The sequence below is a fragment of the Prionailurus bengalensis genome, chromosome F2, assembly GCF_016509475.1.
Source record: "Prionailurus bengalensis isolate Pbe53 chromosome F2, Fcat_Pben_1.1_paternal_pri, whole genome shotgun sequence".
NCBI lineage: Eukaryota > Metazoa > Chordata > Mammalia > Carnivora > Felidae > Prionailurus > Prionailurus bengalensis.
This window is the reverse complement of record NC_057353.1, coordinates 46047575-46069552: the sequence shown is the minus strand read 5'-3', so window position 1 is coordinate 46069552 and position 21978 is coordinate 46047575. Positions and strand designations below refer to the sequence as shown.

General features: G+C 38.3%; 1 protein-coding gene across 1 annotated transcript; it reads left to right on the top strand.

Annotated features, from left to right (window-relative positions):
- Window positions 1–2862: 2862 nt before the first annotated feature.
- On the top strand, window positions 2863–21388 carry LOC122495656 (cytochrome c oxidase subunit 6C). Its single transcript, XM_043601464.1, has 4 exons — window positions 2863–2988; window positions 4011–4137; window positions 11273–11401; window positions 21262–21388. The coding sequence occupies exons 2-3, from the start codon at window positions 4024–4026 to the stop codon at window positions 11384–11386; spliced, it is 228 nt and encodes a 75-aa protein (XP_043457399.1). The 5' UTR covers window positions 2863–2988; window positions 4011–4023; the 3' UTR covers window positions 11387–11401; window positions 21262–21388.
- Window positions 21389–21978: the final 590 nt, after the last annotated feature.

The window sequence follows — 21978 nt, the reverse complement described above, 5'->3', positions numbered from 1 at the left end:
TCTCAGATCCAGCTGACATAAGTACCATTTCAATCAATACTTCCCTTACAACAAAGTCAGGGCAAAGAGAACATGGCAGACACACGTTGTGTTGTAAAGCTTCTACCCAGAATTGACGCATGTCACTTCCACTTCTATTGCATTGGCCAAAGCGAGTCATATCCTAACTTTAAAGGCATCAGGGAAGTATAGTCCTACCATATCCCTGAGAGGAGAATAGAGATATTTTTTAGATAGTGCAATCATGACTATGCCTTTTGTGGTAGGCAGAATAATGACCCTTCCAAGTTGGGTTCTATGGCCTAATCCCTGGATCATGTTATGTTATGAAGCAAAGGGGAATGGAGTTGCGGATGAAATTGAGGTCGCTAATCAGCTGACATTAAAATAGGAGGATTATCCTTGATTATCCAAGCCTGTGTCTCCCTCTCTCTCTGCCCCTCCCCCGTTCGTGCTCTGTCTCTCTCTGTCCCAAAAAAAAAAAAAAAGAAATCAGGATCAGAGACATGCAACATAGCTGGCTTTGAAAATAGAGGAAGGGGACCATGAGCCAAGGAATGTAGGCAGCCCCTGGAAGGTGGAGAAAGCAAGGAATCAGAGTCTGCTCTAAAGTGTCCAGAAGGAATACAACCCTGCTGGTGCACTGATTTTAGTCCAGTGAGACTTGTTTCAGACTAATGAACTACAGAACTGTAAGGTAACAAATTTGTGTTGTTTTAAGGTAAGTTTTTCTTAGTTTGTTACAGTGATAATAAACAAATATATCTCTCCTTTAGAAAATCACATTTTTTTCTAACTATAAAAGAAAGGCATGATCAAACAGAGAATACATAAAAGTAGACAAAATATAAAAAATTATCCCCAATACAAGTTTCTGTTGTGGACTCTTTTCAATACTATTTTCTACATATCCATACATATGTATATTTTTATGTGTGTGTTACACAATTAGATCACACAGCATAGTTTTGCAGTCTGCCTTTTTATTTAGCAATAGATCTTGAGCATTCTCTTATGACTAAAGTGTTTTAACTATGCTGTCCAATAATACATGTGGCTATGAGAAACTGAAATGTGGCTAGTCTGAATTGAGATGTACTATACTTGAAAAATACAAACAATATTTCAAAAGACTTAGTATGAGAAAAGAATGTAAAAATCTCATGAATAATTTTTATATTGACTACGTGTTAAAATAATACTAATACTAATATACTGGGTTAAATATATCATTAAAGAAAAACGGATGTCATTTTAGAGAGGAGAAAGCAGACTTAGAAAGATTAAGAAATTTCCCAGCCAGGAGGTCATGAGCTGGGACTCAAATACAGGTTAGGATCCAGAACAGAACCCACATATGCCATCTTTTCTATTCACCCCTATAATTCAGGTTCTATTCATGTGTCACCTTGGATTATTGTGATTGACTATGTGCTTCTCTACCCATCCAGTGTTCCTAAACCACCAATAAACACTCCATCCAGGCTAAGCTCTGTTCCCTGAGTGTGTCTGTCTTTGCCATAGTCTTCTGACCAATTTTGTCTCTTAGATTTCTCCACTTATCTAGGCTTCTCCATTAGACTGAGTTTCAGCTCCATTTCCATTTCTTCCATGACTTCCCTGAAGCCTTCCCTGAGTATTCAATACACAGCAATCCCTGTAAATTCTGAAATTTACTGTTTTCTCTCTGGGCCAGTTGTGGGAGTGCGGATGGAAAGAAAATAGGAACAGGTTACAGCCTGGGAAAACCCTTGTAAAGATTTTTAGTGGGGTAGATGGTTGACAAGAGGTCTGAAAAGAGTGTTACTGAGGTACAAACCCACTTTGGCCCTCAATTAGCATCTTTTCTATATGGCTGAAAGGTCTATAGAGTGTCTGTTGAGAACAAAGACTCCCTGACAAGAATGTACCTCCTTGAAGATTTGTCCTACTATATAGCAGAGCCTGGTATATAGTAAATGCTCAATCAATATATGTTTAATCTATATCATGTATATTTTGTATCCTAGTGTATCTTCCACAGTGCTTGCTGAGTTGACTTAAAGAACACTGTAAATCAAGGTTATTTTAATAAAAACCAAGCTTGACACCCCTAAGGCACAAGCACATTACCCCTACACATCACTTTCCATAAACTTCCAGTTGTCTTCCTTTAAGATATTTGTCTCTTGGGGTGCCTGGGTGGCTCAATCAATTATGTAGCCGACTTCAGCTCAGGACATGATCTCCCAGTTCCTGAATTCAAACCCTCCATCAGGCTCTCTACTCTCAGCACAGAGCCCACTTCGGATCCTCTGCCCCCTCTTTGCTCCTCCCCCATTGCGTCTCTCTCTCTCTCTGAAAAATAAATAAACATTAAAAAGATACATGTCTTTTACTAAAAACTCCACACAAATATTCCTTGTATCAGCTCTGTCAGGAGGGTAATTGTTTCATTGGGTCATGTCTCTGTGGAAGTGCCCTCCACTTGGGATTAATGTAAATCTGTTTATGTCTGTCTCATCAGCAGGGCTCTGAGGTCCTAGAACTTGGCTATCTTATTCACCCTTTACCCAAACCAAACGATTATTCACCTGAGGGTAGTTGTAATGTAAATGGCAGTTTGTGCACACGGTTCGCGCACTCCATGGGCCCAGAATGATTTGTTCTGTATTTGTAAGGTACATTTAAAAATATTCACATATTAACTATCTTTGTATTCTCTAATAAATTCATACCAACTATGTATATGAGTAAGAATAAAATCTCCAATTTACTAAGAAAACCAACTCAGAATGTCAGGTCTTTAGTCTAACGTCCCACAGGGAAGAAACGAACCACACCCTTGAACTTCAGCCGTGAGCGGGTGGAGGAGCGCTGGAGGTCTTTTGAACTCTTCCGGCTACCGTCGCTGGGTCCACTCCGCTGCTTCTGCGCCTGCGCTCAGCTGGACCGCCGTCCATTTCTGTATCAGTTAGGAAGGACGTTGGGTTTAAGGTTGGTGTTGAGGTGAGTGTTGTTGTCGTCTGAGCTCTCATAACTGCCGCATCCCGTTGCCTGCTCTCGCTCTGCCCTGGAGTTGAGTTGCGCTTGCATCTCTGCGGTCAGAAGCTTCTAACTTCTCGCTGGCTCGACCCCTGCACGCCCCCGCCGCGGCCTCTGGAGGGTCGCGCGGGCTGACCGCCAGCGCCCCCGGGGGCCGACTGGGCTGCAGGGGTCTGGAGGAGGCAGCTGGGCTTCTAAGGCGGCCGGCCCGGACCTGGTCTCTGCTGTGTTTTTCCTCCAGTTAGTGTGACCTTGGTTAGGTCACTTCATTTGGCCCCAGCGTTTTCACCTGTGCAAAGGGAGGGGCGGTTTCTTCCTCAGGCGGTCTTGAGGCTAAGGGGCTACGTAGGGGAAACAGCCAGCTGCGTCGGCGCGAGGTTGGTGCTCGCTGCGTGGTAACGTTGGTGATTCCACTCTCGGGAAGCTGGAAAAGGGTTGCCGTGCCTGGTGGAACGGGGAGGGGGGTGGAAGGTGGGCGTCCGGCAGCCTCCCAGCGCCCCGTCCGCCTTGGCGGAAGGTCTGTGGGGCCGCGCCGCGGTCACTGGGTGGGTCCTGGAGGTCACGGCTGGGCTCCTGCCCGAGTTTAAAGCTTTCACCGCGTGACCTTGGAAAAGTCTCCTTCGTGTGCCCCAGTTTTCTCGTCAAAGAAGTGGGAGTTATGAGCTGATAGGTCGCACGAGAGTAAACGCTCTAAATGCGTTTGCACTTGTCAGTCTAGAGCCACTGCTTATCTTTCCTGGGGTCGAGATAATTTTGTTTGTAGTTTATACTCCCTGCTTTCTGTTGTTGGGCCGCAATGATCTGGTTTGTTTAGGGTCGTCGTTCAGCGTGCGACCATGAAGCAGACTAAGCTTTTAAACACCTTAGGCTTTGTGGGAGGGATCATGCCTGTGCCCCTCTTGGTATTAAAGTGCGTTATTGTAAGGATCCCTTAGATATCTTTTTATGTTCTCAGAGTTGTTTTTATTATTATTTTATCTTTGAAGGAGAATAACTACCATGACTTCCGGTGCTTTGGCGAAACCTCAGATGCGAGGCCTTCTGGCCAAGCGCCTGCGATTTCATATTGTCGGAGCGTTCGCTGTTTCCCTGGGGGTTGCAGCTTTCTATAAGGTTTGTATGTTTGATATCTACTTTGTGCCTATGGTCCAGAAAATGTGTTTTAAATTTGAAAATGTATTTTATTTTCATAAGTAGTTCTGAGGCTTTTAAAGAAACTCCCTCTTTAATGTGCTCCCTTCCCCTTTCCTCCCCTTACCTCAGTGCGGCAGGAAAATACCTCATATTCTCTAGATAGCTTGTTCTTCAACTTTAAAGGAAGCAGTATTAGTTTTTAAGGGCTGCCAGACAAAGTACAACAAATTGGGTGGCTTAAACAAATTTATTTAGTGTTCTGGGGGTTGGAGATCCAAGATCAGTGTGACCGCAGGTGGATTTCTTTTGAAGCCTCTCTCCTTGGCTTGTAGGTGGGTTTCTCCCTTTGTCTTCACATGGTTCTCTGTGCTACTGTGTTTTTGTTTGAATTTCCTCTTGCAAGGATGCTAGTCATATTGGATTGGGACTCACAAACCTCATTTTAATTTACCTCTTTAAAGACCCATCTCTAAATCTGGTTACATTCTGAGGTATTAGAGGTTTAAGATTCCAACGCATGAGTTTTGGAAGACACAGTTCAGTCCATAACACAAGGATATAATTTTATTAAAGCAGAGGGATGTCAGGAAGGCAGTAGTTCTGTTTGGTAAGTAACCTTAATGGATTTGTTGCCACAGAACTGCATTTTAACGCTCTGTCTCCTGTGAATTTTAACATTATGCCCTTTGGGTTTTTCTAAATAATTTTTTTGTATTGTGGTAGAATACACAAAATGTGGCCATTTTTATGTGTACAATTCAGTGGTATTAAATACATTTATAATGTTGTATGACCATTGCTACCATTCACCTCCATAACTGTTTGATCTTGTAAAACTGAAACTATACCCATTTGACAGTAAACCCATCCCTTCCCCACTCCCAGCCCACGGAACAGTTCTGCTTTCTGTGTCTTAATTTGACTGTTCTAGGTACTTCATGTAAATGGAATCCTACGTTATTTTGTCTTTTTGTAACTGGCTTATTTCACTTAGCATAATATCCTCAAGTTTCATCCTTGTCATAGCGTGTGTCAGAATTTCCTTTCTTTTTAAGGCCGAATAACATTCTATGGTATGTTGGTACCACAGTTTGCTTATTCATTCACCTTTGATGGACACTTGGGTTGCTTCCATGTTTTAGCTACTGTGAATAATGCGTCTATGAACATGGGTTACAGGTATCTCTTCGAGACCCTGCTTTTAATTTTTTTCAGTATATATCCAGAAGTGGAATTGATAGATCATTTGGTAATTCTGTGTGTAATTTTTTAAGCAACAACCATGCTGTTTTCTGTGGCACCATCTTACATTTTACATCCTGCTAGCTTTGCTACTATCTAACGAGTTTTTTTTCTGTGTGGAATTTTTTGGGTTTTCTACATACATCATCTGTAGACAGATGATTATGCTTCTTCCTTTGTCATTTGGATGCCTTGTATTTCTCTTTCTTGCCTAATTGTTCTGCCTGGAACTTAGAGTACTGTGTTGAATAGAAGTACAACAGTGGACATCTTATGGGTTATGTGGAGGTAATTTCATTCTGTTCCTAGATGGGGTGTTCTTTTTTTCATCATGAAAGGGTATTGACTTTGTCAAATGTGTTGTCTGCATTGAGATTATTGTAGTTTTTTTCTCTTTTATTCTTTTAATGTGTATTACATTGATTTTGTATGTTGAACCATCCATGCATTCCAGGAATACACCTCACTTGGTAATGGCGTACAGTCTTTTTAATATGCTGCTGAATTCAATTTGCTAGTATTGTGTCAAGGATTTTTGCATCAGTGTTCGTGGAGGATATTGGCCCGTAGTTTTCTGTGTTTTGTCTGGCTTTGGTATCAGTATAATGCTGGTCTCATAAAGTGAGTTAGTGTTCCTCTACTTCAGTTGCTTGGAAAGATTTCAGAAGGACTGGTATTCTTTAGGTTTTGTGTTTTTTTTTTTGTAGAATTGACCAGTGAAGTCATCAGGTCCAGGCTTTTCTTTGTTGGGAGATTTTTGATTATTGATTCAATATCCTTAATAGTTATAGTTCTATTCAGATTTTTTTCTTTCTTTGTAATTTAGTCTTGGTAGGTTTTGTGTTTATAGGAATTTATCCGTTTCATATAGGTTATCCAGTCTGTTGGTATACAGTCGTTCATACTATTCTCTTATTATCCTTTTTATTTCTGTAGAATCTGTAGTATTCATTTCTGATGTTAGTAATTTGAATCTTCCCTCTTTTTTTCTTTGCCCATCTTGCTAAAGGATTGTCAATTTTATTTATGGTTTTGAAGAACCAGTTTTTTGGCCTCGTTGATTTTTCTTTTTTGTTTTCCTAGTCTCTGTTTTGTTGATCTCTGCTCTAATCTTTATTATTTCCTTCCTTCTAGCTTTTGGTTTATTTTGTTCTTTTTCCTAGTTCCGTAAGTTACAATGTTAGGTTGTTGGTTTGAGATCTCTCTTGTTTTTTAATATGTGTGTTTATAGCTAAAAATTTTCCCCCCTTAGCTCTGCTTTCACTGTATCCCATACGTTTTGGTGTGTTGTGCTTTCATTTTCATTTGTCTCTAAATATTTTCTAATTTCATTCCTGATTTCTTCTTTGATCCATTGGTTGTTTAAATGTTTGTTGCTTAAACTTTATAGCTTTGTGAATTTTCCAGTTTTCCTTCTGTTACTGATTTTAATTTCATCCCATTGTGATCAGAGAACATACTTTGTATATCTATCTTTTTAAATCTGTTGACACTTAATTTGTGGCCTGTTTAGTCCATCCTGGAAAATATCCCATGTGAAATTGAGAAGAATGTGTTGTCTGTTGTTGGGTGGAGTATTCTTTGTATAGGTGTTAGATCGGGTTGGTTTCATGAGTTAAGTCCTCTGTTTCCTTACTTAGGTCTGGTTTTATCTATTATTGAGATTGGGCTATTAAAGTCTTAACTGTTATTGGAGAAATATTTTTCTCTTCATTTCTGTCAGTTTTTGCTTTATATGTTTTGCTAGTGTTACTGGGTGAGTAAATGTTTCTAATTGTTATAAGTTCTTGCCTTATTGAAACTTTTATGAATAAATAAAGTCCTTTGTCTCTTGTAATTTTTTTGATTTGAAGTCTACCTTGTCTGATTTAGTATAGCCACTCTCTTTGGTTACTGTTGACATAGGACATCTTTTTTCACCCTTTCCCTTTCAATCTATTTGTGTCTTTGGATCTGAAATGAGTCTGTTGTAGATAGCATATATAGTTGGGTCATTTTTTTTTTTTACGTTTATTCATTTTTGAGAGACAGCGGGAGCAGGGGAGGGGCAGAGAGAGAGGGAGACACAGAATATGAAGCAGGCTTTAGGCTCTGACTTGTCAGCACAGAGCCCAACGTGGGGTTTGAACCCATGGTTTGTGAGATCATGGCCTGAGCTGAAGGTGGATGCTTAACTGACTGAGCCACCCATGCACTCCTAGTTGGGTCATTTTTAATCTATTCTGCAATTTCTCTGAGAATTGTATATGTAGAAGGCTTTGAATGTCCTAGTCTTTAATGTCTGGCTCTGAAAAAGAGAAAAATGAAGGGGCGGGGGGAAAGGTGCTCTATCTTTTCAGGTTCCCTGGAAATTGCTCAGGTGAAAAAGAGTCTTGCGGGGGCGGGGGGGGGCGGGCAACAACAGTGGCCACCTGCCTGATGTATGCCTTCAAGAGATCCAAAGTTTCAGGAAAGTTACACTAGACACATTGTGCTAGTGCAGTTGTATAGGTTGGGAGAGATTCCTGGTGTTTCCTATGCCACCTTTTTCCCAACATACTCTATATGTTTTCTATTTCTCTAAGTCTCCACATTACATTTACAACTTTTTTCTATAAAAATGTTTATGGTATTACGTGTGTTTATGACCATGTGTCATAGTGGCCCATGAGAGAATTAAAGCTTTGCAACGCTTTGTACTTAATAATTTTAGTGTTTAGTTCTAGTATTTTTTAGTATATTGTGAGCCTCATTAGAGCAGGGTGCTTTTTTTGTTTACAGTGGCACCCCATTGTCAGTTGGCTGACCCACAAATAGATGCTTAAAAGTATCTGTTGAATAAGATGTAGTATCTAAAATTCAGTACAGTGGTAGATGGTATAGAGTTCCAGGTGCTTCGGAGTATACTAAGTGTATATACCTCTAAATATGTGTCTTTAAAGAAGTTAGAGTCAAGTTGGGGGAGGTGAAAAAATTAGGTATTCTTGCAAGACAGTAACAATGAAAGAACATTTCATTTCCCAGAGCTGTTCTAGAGCAGCTTATATACAGTTTGGAAGAATAAAGGTGGGAGAGAAAGGACCCTGTCCTCCATGTACTCGGGATCTGTACTCTGATAGTTGATTGATGTCTTTGTTTCTGTGGGAGAGGAGGATATTGTGGGTCACAGTGTAGATCATAGCTCTTTGAAAGAGAAGGTAGAATTTGTGCCTTGAAAGGGTGAATTTGAAGTGCTAAGGGGAGGGAGAACAGCTTGAGGAAAAGCACTAAGAGGTCTTTGCTTTGGGCCCCTTTGAAGAGACAAGCACAAAAAAGTAAATAAACTCTTTGCTCCATGAGATCTTTTCTACTTGGCATATAGTGGGCATGAAATAAATATGGGAAAAGGATGGATGGATGAGTAAATGAAGTGGGGGTAAGGAGAGAAATTTGGGGGACTCATTTCTTCACTCTCAGTGTCCTAATTGTTACTATCAAACTTGAGGCCTTTGTAACTTGTGTGGATTCTTGCCGCTTTGAACCTTGGCTTCTAGAATAGATCTGTTTGGGGTGCATGGGTGGCTCAGTTGATTAAGTGTCTGACGCTTGGTTTCGGCTCAGGTCATGATCTCACAGTTTGAGCCCCATGTTGGGCTCCACACTGTTAATGCTTGGAATTCTCTCCCTCTCTCTCTCACCCTCAACTGCTTGCATTGCTTGCTGTCTCTCAAAATAAGTAAATAAACTTAAAGAAAAAAAAAACCCAGAATAGATCTGTTGTGTCATTGGGTTCCTGAATGCCCAGTATGCAGTGGCTTTCAAATTTTTGCTCTGTAGTAAATATATTAACTACTGGCTGCAATCTTCTAAATTGGTTTCATTGCTTACTAATGGATCAAGGATGATTTGCTGAAACTTAGTTTTGATTTTAAGATACTTTCTGATTAGTCCTTTCTGCCTTTTCATCCTCTTTCCAGCAGTCCTACTACACCCTGTTCTCCAGCCCTTTGTAAGTAGTTGCTGTTACCCAATTCTGCTTTCTCCCATGAGTTTGTATATAACAGTAATGTCTTCATCTCACTGCGTGGCAAATTCCAGTTTATCCTCAAGATTCTCAAATGTTCCTTTATGGACTTGCAGCCTATTCCTCCAGATGCATTGGTTGTGCTTTGCTAGGTTCTCAGTCACTTGGTACCAGACTGTTTTTTACAGTATTGGGCACATTGTATTTTTTTTAATTTTTTTTTTAATGTTTATTTATTTTTGACAGAGAGAGAGAGAGAGAGAGACGTAGCATGAGCAGGGGAGGGGCAGAGAGAGAGGGAGACACAGAATCTGAGGCAATCTCCAGGCTCCGAGCTGTCAGCACAGAGCCTGACGTGGGGCTTGAACTCACAGACCGCCAGATCATGACCTGAGCCGAAGTCAGACGCTCAACCGACTGAGCCACCCAGGTGCCCCTGGGCACATTGTATTTTAAATAGTACGTGCTTTAGGTTGTGTCTCTTCTACTAAATTAAGAGCTGGGACCATGGCAGACCCATGGTCCATCTATTCTGAATGAAAAGTTTTAAAGTTTGCTTGGTAGATTCGTCAATGTTTGTATACAGTTAGTGTTTGATTGGATGGAAAGTTCCCAAAGCACTGAGGAATCCAAATTCTTATTAAAGAATTAAGGCAGGTGTAAACTTGATTCTCTTGGTAGATGCTCGCTTCCTTCATTTCCCCTGTCCAGTTAGTGTAGATTGCTTTGTTGATTTGGCCTTCATTCTTAGTTTGACTTATACTCACAATTTTAATCAGCTTTTATGCTTTTTACATGAAGTTGCCCACCAGTAAATCATTTTTGGTTAAGTTAATCTGCTAAGCCAAAATTCATGAATATGGGTTAGATTTTGAGACAAGACTTATCCTGAAGGGATTTTCCCCTGTAGGTAGAGCAATTGCTGTTATATAAATTAGGCTTGTTCTAAATTTTCAGGTATTAGCTTGTTTTGTGTAAGGCCTCAGATATAGATTTTATGGCTTTCAAGTAACTCATGGTGTAGTGGATCTAAATTAATAGTTTTTTTTTGACTACCAGATTTTTGACCTAAAAAGAGTCTAGTTCAAGTATAACAAAACAAAACAATATGATTCTGTGTGTGTCTGCAATACCTTAATGGATGTAGTTTGGCACTTGACGAATTTTTACTGTTTTTTTTTTATGCAGGATGGGATTTGATTTTGTATTATATAACCCATGCATTGAAATCCACTAGGTAGTGTTTTGTGGAAAATAAAACCTTTGCCAAATGAAAGACCTGGGTTTGAATCCTGGCTGACCCATCTACCAACTAGTGCTTCTTCCTAGACTTTAATCAGGTTACTTAAATTCTGAGTTCCAATACCTCATCTGTAAAACAGTTCAATATCTATTCTAAGGGCTTAAATGATGTTGAAGTGTAAATTACCTGGAACTGTTCTTACCAGATAGAAAGCTTCTTGTGCCTTTTAGAGGCAGGTGGGTACTGAATTGATCTGACTCCTTTGAAATTAATGTAATTTAAATTGAACCAGAATATTTTAGCATGTGTCAGCTGTGGGGATATTTGGGTTTTGCTGGAGGGGAGGCAGCTGTCTTCTCCCTAAAACCTTTTAGCTTTCTGGGTATCTTCATTTGGCTCTTACCAGTGTACACACTCACACCCAACAAAAGGAGTAATCTGTCCCCAAGCAAGGAAGGCCCCTCTTGCTGAGTAGTTTCCATGAGGTTCTTCCTTTCCATCTGTGTCATTGCTTCCAACCTTTGTCTTAGGAAATACAGAGTTCAAGTTAAAGGTGAACGAACACAAACATTATGATTTGTGTTGTCTTTGGATATTGTTTCTAATGATTTAAAAAATAAGCCCTAATGGGATATGTTACTTTTTAGTTTGCTGTGGCCGAACCAAGAAAGAAGGCGTATGCAGATTTCTACAGAAATTATGATTCCATGAAAGATTTTGAGGAGATGAAGAAGGCTGGTATCTTTCAGAGTGCAAAGTGATTTTGGAATGTAAAGGTAATATAGCTGTTTGAAGTTACTGTTTAAAATTTTTTAAAAATTGTGGTAAAATACAGATTGTTAAGTACCTTCACATTATTGTACAACCAATCTCCAGAACTCTTCATCTTGCACAATTACCCATTGAACTACTCTCCATTCCCCCCATTCCCTGGCAACTACCACTCTACTTACTGTCTCTGAATTTGACTACTCTAGGTACTTTATTTAAGTGGAAACATACAGTATTTGTCTTTTTGTGATTGGCTTATTTTACTTAATATAATGTGCTCAAAATTCATCCGTTTTGGTATGTGTCGGAATTTCTTTCCTCTTTAAGGCTAAATAACATCCCATGGTATGTATATACCACATTTTGCTTTTTCATTCACCTTTGGTGGACATTTGGATTGCTTCCACCTTCTGATGATTGTAAATAATGTTGCTGTGATGTATGTAAATATCCCTTTAAATTCCCTGTTTTTGATACTTTGGAGTAGGTACCCAGAAGTAGAATTGTTGGATCATATAGTAGTTCTATCTTTATTGTAAGGAACCACTATACCGTTTAATATGGCAGCTGCACCATTTTATACTCAGTCGACAGTGCAGGAGGGTTTCAGTTTCACTACATACCTTGCCAGTACTTGTTTTCTGTTCCCCCCGCCTCCCCCCCAAGTAGCCATCCTAATGGATGTGAGGTGGTACTGGATTTTGATTTTCATGTTTATTTCCCTAATGGTTAATGATGTTGAGCATCTTTTCTCATGCTTGTTGACCATTTGTATGTCCTCTTGGTAGAAATGGCTAATCAGGTTCTTCCCCCATTTTAATCAGATTGGGGTTTATTGTTGTTGAGTTGTAGTTCTTCAAACTCTTGTCAGATACATGATTTGAAAGTATTTTCTCCCATTCTAAAGATTGCTTTTCACTTTGTTGATTGTGTTCTTTGCACAGACATTTAAAATTTTGATGGGGTCTAATTTATGTAATTTTTATTTTTGTTGCCTGTGCTTTTGGTGTCCTATCCAAGAAATCTGCCAAATCCAATGTCATGAAGCTTCTGTTATGTTTTCTTTTTTTCTTTTTTTAAATTTTTTTATTTATTTATTTTTTTACTGTTTATTCATTTTTGAGAGACAGAGTGCAAGTAGGGTGGGGCAGAGAGAGAGGGAGACACAGAATCCAAAGCAGGCTCCAGGCTCTGAGCTGTCAGGACAGAGCCCAGTGCAGGGCTTGAACCCATGAACTGCAAGATCATGACCTGAACCAAAGTCGGATACTTAACCGACTGAGCCATGCAGGTGCCCCTGTCATGTTTTCTTATAAGTTCCAGTGTCTTGAAGCTTCTCTAATGTTTTCTTACAGGTTTTATAGTTTTAGCTTTTACCTTTAGGTCTTTGATTCATTTGAGTTAATTTTGAGATAAGAGATTCAAAAGGGGTCCAACTTCTTTATTTTTTGTGACTATCCAGTTTCCCAATAGTGTTTGTTGAGAAGACGGTCCTTTCCCAAGTGGATGGTCTTGGTACCTTTGTTGGTAATTTTTGGACTGTGTATGTGAGGGTTTATTTTAGGCTCTGTTCTGTTGCATTGGTTTATATTTACGTTAGTACCACACTGTTTTAATTACTGTAGTTTTATAGTAAGTTTTGAAATTAGAGATTGTTTTGGTTATTCAGGGTCCCTTTATAGCCTCTCTGAATTTTAGGGTGGATTTTTCTACTTCTGCAAAAATGCTGTTGAGGTAGGGATTGCATTACATATGTAGCTCACTTTGGACATCTTAGCAATTATAAGTATTCCACTTCATGAACATGAGATGCCTTTCCATTTATTTGTATCTGTAATTTTTTTTCAGCAGTGTTTTGTAGTTTCAGTGTATAGGTCTTTTGCACTTTTGGTTAAGTATTCCTGTGTATTTTATTTTTTTGGATGCTTTTGTAATTCGAATTGTTTTCTTAATGTTTTTATGATTATTGTTAGTAGATGGAAACACAACTGACTGTTGTGTGTTGATTTTGTATCCTGCAACTTTGCTCAGTTAGTTTATTCTAAGTATCTTTTTCTTTTTCTTTTTTTTTTTTCCCTGTGGAATCTTTAGGGTTTTCTACATACAAGACCAGGTCATCTGCAAACAGATAGTTTTACTTTTTCCTTATCAGTTTGGATGTCTTCTTTCTTTTCTCTTGCTTACTTGGTTTGGCTAGCCCTTCCAGTTCTTTACTGAATAGAAGTGGTAAGAATAGGCATCCTTATCTTTTTCTTGATCTTAGAGAAAAAGCTTTCAGGCTTTGACCAGTTAAGTATGATATTAGCTGTGGCCTTTCCATATATGGCTTTTATTATGTTGTGGTAGTTTGTATTTGTTCCTGATTTATTATTTGTTTCCCTGTACTGTTAATTTTCATTTGCATGACTTGTTTTGTAAGTGGAAGTATGTACCTCTTAAAACCTTTCACTTGTTTTACCCATCTCCCTATTACCCTCCCCCTTACATCTGCTTCTGTGTGTTTGTTTCCTGACTTGCTTCCCTTAGCATAATATCCTGTAGATTCATTCATATTGTTGCACTTGGCAAGATCTCATTCTGTTTTATGGCTGAGTAAGAAGTGTGTGTGTGTGTGTGTGTGTGTGTGTGTGTGTACACCCAGTAGTGGAATTACTGGATCATATGGTAATTCAGTTTTTAACTTTTTGAAAAATCTCTGTACTATTTTCCACAGTGGTTGCACCAATTTACATTCCCACCAACAGTGTACCAGAGTTTTCTTTTCTCCACATCCTTGCTAACACTTGTTATCCCCTGGTTTTTTGATACTAGCATTCTGACTGGTGTGAAGTGATATCTCATTGTGGTTTTGTTTTGCATTTCCCTAATGATTAGTGATACTGAACATCTTTTCACTTATCTGTTGGCCTTGTATGTCTTTGGAAAAAATGTTCAGGTCTTCTGTCTATTTTTAATTGGATTATTTGGGGGTTTTTTGGTGTTGAATTGTACACGTTTTTTATATGCTTTGGATATTAACCCCTTATCAGATACTTAGTGTACAGATATCTTCTTCCATTCAGTAGGTTGCCTTTTCATTTTGTTGATTCTTTCTTTTGCTGTGCAAAAGCTTTGTATTTTGGTATAGTCCAAATAGTTTATTTTCGGGTTTGTTTCCCTTCTCTGAGGAGACATGTCCATAAATATGTTGCTAAGGTTGACATCCAAGAGATTACTTTCTATGCTTTCTTCTAGGAATTTTATGGTTTCAGGTCTCACATTTAGGTCTTTAATCCATTTTGAATTTATTTTTGTGTATGGTATAAGAAAGTGGTCCAGTTTTCCCAGCACCATTTATTGAAGAGATTGTGTTTTCCCCCATATGTTCTTGCCTCCTTTGTCATGTAGATTAATTGACCATATAAGTGTGGATTTATTTCTGGGCTCTACTCTGTTCCATTGATTTGTGTGTCAGTTTTTGTGCCAGTACTATACTGTTTTGATTACTGTTGCTGTGTAAGATATTTTGAAATTTGGAATTGGTAACTCTAGCTTTGTTCTTTCTCAAGATTGCTTTGGTTATTCAGGGTCTTTGTGGTTCCACATACATTTTACGATTATTTCCTCTAGTTCTGTGAAAAATGCTCTTGGCATTTTGATAGAGATTACATTGAATCTCTAGACTGCTTTGGGCAGTATGGACATTTTAACAATGTTTATTAAGTCTTGAATCCATTAGTATGGTATATCTTTCCATTCAGTTTCTTTCATCAGTGTCTTAGTTTTTAGAGTGTAGGTCTTTTCACCTCCTTGGTTAGATTTATTACTAGGTATTTTGTTGAGTGTATTTATCATGAAAAGGTATCAGATTTTTCAGTTGAGTTTTCTCCATTCAGATGGTGTGTGGTTTTTGTTTACTTCTGTGGTATATTACATTGATTGTAGTGTGTTGAATCATCAAGAATAAATTCCACTTCCTCATGTTGTAAAATCCTTCTAATGAGTTGTTGAATTCTGTTTGCTAGTATTTTGTTAAGGGTTTTGCATCTATATTCATCAGGGATATTCTGTAGTTTTCTTGTATTATATATTTGTCTGGGTTTGGTGTTGGGGTAATGCTGGCCTTCTAGAATGTTTTATACTTAATGAAATTATCAATCATGTTTTCACAAGAGGAAACATAGGAAATGGTTAGGAAAACATAGTAGGGGGCAGTCTCTCCCCACCCAGAAATGTTTAAGATGTTAAAACAACCTCCTCCTCCTCTTCTTTTGGGAAGGAGCTTGAGGAGGATTGGTGTAAATTCTTTAAGGGTTTGATAGAATTCACCTGTGAAGCCATCTGATTTTGGATTTTTCTTTATTAGAAGGTCCTTACTAGTTATAGGTCTGTTTAATATTATCTGTTTCTTCCTGATTTATAGTTTAGGAATTAATCTGTTTCATGTAAGTTGTCTAATTTGTCAACGGAGTTGTTTATAGCATTGTTTTACAATCCTTTTTATTTCTGTGAAATCAGTTGTAATGTTCCCTTTCATTTCTGTTTTTAGTTATCTTGGTCTTCTCCCTTTTTTTTTTTTCTTAGCCTAAAGGTTTGCCAGTATTGTTGATGTTTGCAAATAACTGGCTTTTGATTTTGTTGATTTATCTATATTATTGTAATTTTTACTATTTCCTTTCTAGCCTTGAGTTTAGTTTTTCTAGGTTTTTAAGGTGTTAAACTTAGGTCGTTGATTTGAAATCTTTCAAGATTTTCCTTGTGATCTCTTTGACCCATTGGTTGTTAAAAAGAACACGTTTAGGGGTGCGTGGGTGACTCAGTCGGTTGAGCGTCCGACTTCAGCTTACGTCTGGCTTCGGCTGAGGTCATGATCTCACAGTTCGTGAGTTCGAGCCCCGCGTTGGGCTCTGTGCTGACAGCTCAGAGCCTGGAGCCTGCTTCCGATTCTGTGTCTCCCTCTCTCCCTGCCCCTAACCCACTTGCCCTCTGTCTCTCTCAAAAATAAATAAACATTAAAAAAAAATTTAAAAAAGAACATGTTTAATTTCAGCATATTTGTCGGTTTTTTTAATTTTCCTTCTTGGATTCATTTCTAGTTTCAGTCCATTGTGATCAGAAAAGACAGTTTGTATAATTTCAGCCTTTTAAATCTATTAAGTCTTGTTTTGTGGTTTAACATATGGTCTATCCTGGACAGTGTCTGCACTTGAGAAAATTGTGTTTTGTGGTGGTGGTAGGTAGCATGTTCTGTTCTGTACCTGTCAGGTCCATCTGGTGTGTAGTGTTGTTCAAGTCCTCTTGTCTTAATAATCTTGTGTCTAGTTCTTTAGCCATTACAGTAGTTCCCATTTATCCATGGTTTTACTTTCGGCCATTTCAGTTACCTGTGGTTAACTGTAGTCCTTTAGATGATCCTGCTCCTGAAATATTGTCAGAAGGTCAGTAGTAGCTTAATGCTACGCCACAGTTCCTATGTCATTCGTCTCCCTTTACCTCATCTGGTAGGTGTTTTATCATCTTACATCACAAGAAGGATGAGTATGGTACAGTAAGATATTTTGAGAGAGACCACAGTTAAATAATTTTTTTTATAGTCTACTGTTAACAATTAGGAAAGTCCTATTTTAGTCTCTTACTGTGCTTAATTTATAATTTAAACTGTCATAGGGATGTATATCTAGGAAAAAGCATAGTATGTACAGGTTTCAGTACTATCCATGTTTTCAGGCATCCACTGCAGGTTTTAGAATGTAGCCAGTGGAGGTCTTGGAATGTGTCCCCAGTGGGTAAGGGGCGGGGACTACTGTACTGAAAGTGGGATATTACATTACTATGGAGCTGTTTCTCCCATCAACCTGTTAGTGTTTTTGCTTTATATATTTGAAAGGTCTGGTGTTCGGTGCATATGTAATTGTTCTGTCTTCTTGGTAAATTGACCCTTTTTAATATAATGTTTTTATCCCTTGTAACTTTTGACTTAAAGTTTTGTGTGATGATAGTACAGCCACTCTTGTTCTCTTGATTATTATTTTGTATGGAATATCTTTTTCTATCCTTTCACTTTAGAACTGTGTGGTGTCCTTAGATTTAAAGTGAATCTCCTGTAGACAGCATATGATTGGATCCTGTTTTTTATTTATTCTGCCACTCTGTATCATTTGGGAAGTTTAAACCATTTATATTTAGGATGATTACCGATAGGGAAAGACTTTTGCCATTTTATTGTTTCTGTAGAATAGCTTTTTTGTCCTTCCTTTCCTCTCAATGCGTTTGCCATTTAGTTTTTTTTGTTTTTTTGTTTTTTTTTTCCTTTGTAGTGACATGTTTTGATTCCCTTTTCGTTTTCCTTTTGTGTAAATTCTGTAGATATTTTCTTTGTGGTTACCTTTGGTATTTTCTAGGACATGCTAAAATTACAATAATCTGGGGCACCTGAGTGGCTCAGTCAGCTAAGATTCTGGTTATTGATTTTGGCTCAGGTCATCATCTCACAGTTCATGGGTTTGAGCCTTGTGTTGGGTTCTGTGCGGGCAGTGTGGAGCCTGCTTGGGATTTTCTCTCTTCTTCCCTCTCTGCCACTCCCTTGCTCATGCATGCTTTTGGTCTTTCTCTCAAAATAAATAAAATTTTTTTTTTAATGTTTATTTTTGAGAGCGAGAGACCGAGACAGAATGCAAGTGGGAGGGGGAAGAGCGACAGAAGCAGGCTCCATCCAGGCTCTAAGCTGTCAGCACAGAGCCTGATGTGGGGCTCGAACCCACACCCATGAGATCATGACCCAAGTCAAAGTCGGACGCTTAACCGAATGAGCCACTCAGGCACCCCAGTAAATATATTTGAAAAAAAAAATGACAACAATCTACTTCAGACTGATATTTTCAATCGCAAATAAAAATTTTACTCTTTAACAACTCTCCTCCCCCAGTTCATTAGTCACAAATTATATATAGCATACTCGTTAACATAGATTTATAGTTTTTTAATGCTTTTTGTTTTTTAAATCCTACAAACTTAAGAGTTCTGAAACAATTACAGTGATGCTGGTTTATATTTGTCTATATATTTACCTTTACCAGAGAACTTTATATTTTCACATGGCTTCAAGTTACTCTTTAGTATACTTTTGTTTCAACTTGGAGAACTCCCATTGCAAGTCTAGTGAGGAACTCCTGATACTTTAGCTTTTTTGTTTATCGAGGAGTGTCTTAATTTCATCCTCATTTTTGAAGGACAGTTTTGCTAGATACTGTTTTTTGGTTGACTTTTTTGTGAGCACTTTAAATATATCATCTGACAACCTTCTGACCTGCAAGGTTTCTGCTGAAAAATCCACTGATAATCTTACAGAGGTGATGTAGGTGATGAATCGATTTTCTCTTGATGCTTTTAAGATCCATTGTCTTTGGATTTGAGAGCGTGATTATAGTGTCTTGATGTGGGCGTCTTTGAGTTTATCCTACTTCCAAGTAACTTCTTGTGTTTGTATATTCATTTCTTGCCTCAAATTTGGGAAGTTTTTGGCCATTATTTCTATAAATAAGCCTTTTGCTCTTTGCTTTTCTGGGAGTTCCATAATGCATATATTGATGTTTGTGATGATGTCCCACAGGTCCCGTAAGCTTTGTTGTTCATTTTCTTTCCTTTGTGCTCCTCCCAGACTCAATAATTCAAATGAACTTTCTTCAAGTTTGCTGATTCTTTTGTCTGAGTCTGCTGTTAAACCCCTTAGAGATTTTTTTCAGTTCAGTTACTGTGTTTTTGTGGACCATAATTTTGATTTTTTTAAACAATTTTTCTGTTGATACTTTGTTTGTATATCATTTTCCTGATTTCATTTAGTTGTCCAAGTTCTCCTTTAGCTCATTGAGCAGTATTTAAGACTGTTGTTTTAAAGTCTTTTTAGTTAGAGGCTTGTATTTCTTTAGTGTCAGTTTTTGAAAATTTATTTTGTCTTTTGAATAGACCATATTTCCCTTTCTTTGTATGTCTTTTGTTGAAATTAGGGCATTTGAATAATAGCCACTCCCTCCCCATCTTTGTGGATTACCTCCATGCAGGGGAAGATCTTCACTAAACAACCCGGCATAAAGGCTCAGGGTTGTCTCACTTTTTCTGGAGATACATCTTTCTTGAGTGTGTGTGTGTGTGTGTGCGTGTACGCATGCATTTTTGTTCCAGTTCTTGTATATACTCAGTTGCTTTTTAAGTGTTAATTTCTCTAAGAGTCTCATCCTGTTTCCTGTATAGAGCGTTAGGTGTTCTGTTTTATTCCTCTGCCCATAGTCTCTTGCCCATAGGTGCCTGTGAGCCTGAAGGTCCTCTGTAGCTCTTGTGTCCTGGGACCCACCACAACTTTCAGCAGCTTGCAGTCTGATATCTCAAGTATGCCACACAGTTCCGGTGTTCTGAGATAGGCAAGTTAGAGAAAAGTCCCTTGGGAAGCTCTCAAACAAGTCAGAATGTTGTAAGCGATTTTTATTCTTTACCATCTGTCCTGAGGGAAGAGCCAGGAATTGTCAGTTTCCTCCTGAGCACTTTGTGCTGCACCAAGGATGGGGTGGGGCAAGAGCAAGGAAAAGAAGTCCATGATATTTCCTGCCGTTTTGTGTGTTTTTCTTGTTTTATTAGTGTTGGTTGCTGTAGCTAATTTTTAAGTTTATTTTTTGAGAGAGAGAGAGTGGGGGAAGGGCAGAGAGAGAGGAGAGAGAGAATTCAGTGTAGAGCCCTTCACAGGGCTTGATTTCACAAACTGTGAGATCATGACCTGAGCTGAAATCAAGAGTCTGACGCTTACTCAGCTGAGCGACCCAGGCACCCCTGTAGTTATTTATCTTAAAGGAACTATCTGAAATCAGTTGGATGTATGTATGAAGTATCTACCATATAACTTACGATAGAAAAAATAAGAAGAACTTTATTTCTAAAGGTTGGAAAATTGATAAGGAATTATGATTTTTCTCCTACTATGGACTATATTGTGTCCATTAGAAATGCTATTCACAAAGTAACATGAGATTACTATATAATAGAAAATATTTTATATTAAGGGTATGCTTTTTTTTTTTTTTTTTTTTAAGTTTGAGACACAGTGTGAGTGGGAGAGGGGCAGAGAGAGATGGGGAGAAAGAGAATCACAAGCAGGCTCCACAGTGTCAGCACACAGCCTGATGCAGGGCCGAAACTCACCAACTGTGAGATCATGACCTGAGCTGAAACCAAGAGTTGGATGCTTAACTGTGCCATCCAGGTGCTCCAAGGGTGTTTTATGTTTAGTAAAAATTACACAGGGAAGAAAAAAGACTGAAGGTAAAAATAAAAAGATCAAGAAAATATTAATGGTTCTGTATTGCATCTTAAGTGCTGGTTTTCTTATAACTTTGACGTTTTCACAGTTACCACAGTGCGTATGCATTTCATAATCAGACGTTAACAGGCTAATTTTTAAATACTTGTTAGTTTTACCTTTTTTTTTTTTTTTTTTAAATGAGAAGCTGATTGTGTTTAAAAACCAGTAAGAAAAAAAGATTTGGAGACAAAGAGAAATACTCTTTAGAACAGACTGGCTGCTGCTTTTCAGAACAGTATGTGGATGTGAGAAGGGAATGGAGGAGAGTGGACTTGAGAGGGAGGAAAAAGGCAGAATTTGGTAAATGGAAAGAAGTCAGAGTAAGGTGTCATATACCCAAAACTGGTTAGGATGGTCAGGGACCTTGGCAGAGAGTGAACCTGGAGCCCAGACTGCCTGAAATGGTTTTCTCCTGGGCAAAAGGTGAGTAAGCCAAGTGTAGGCTCCAGTAGCAGGAGTAGACCTTATGTGACCTTAAGGGTGGTGAGGTGTTAGCAGAGAATGCTTGTCATTAACTAAGCCACTGTGTTTTTTCCACAGAATTTCTTTGGGTTGAATTCCATGGAAGTTTGTCACTGACCTGTGTTCCAGAAGTATGAAACATGAATAATTGGGTCATGGAATAGTTTGTCTTGATAAATAAACTAACAGATACTGTGGACAGTAAGTCTTTGCTCATTTATTCTTATTGATACTTCACTGTGCTTGCATCAGAATTGAGATTTTAACTGTGTGTATTTATGAAGCTTAGGAAGATAACTTGATTTCAAGATTTCTTAATGGTTTCATTGTTTTAGGATATTTTTTATTGCTTTGAGGTTAATTTCACTGAAATACTGCTAGGTGCCTTTCTTGGTCCTGCGTCATGAATTAAGGAGGTCTATAGGAGTCTACAAAGCTACTGTTCTCTATGCTCTTAGAAGGGACAGAGAACGGTTTTTGTAAGATATGTCCTTGGGCTTCATTGTCACTGTTTGGTAGCCCTGCTGGATTAATTGCCAGATGTAATAGATAATTAAAATATAAAGGTTCTTTTACTCACTGTTAAAGAGCTATCAGTATGTATATGTAAGTTGGAATATAGATCTAGTCCAAAAAAGTTGTATTAGGGTAATTAATATCTGTTAATAAGAGTGTGGGAACTTTTTTTTTTGTGGTGGTGGGGGGGTGACTTAGGACCTTTCTCCCCTATATTAATTATTGCTTTTTTTGTGATCCAAGTAATACAGAGAATTTTAAAAATCAAGTTTATTTTAG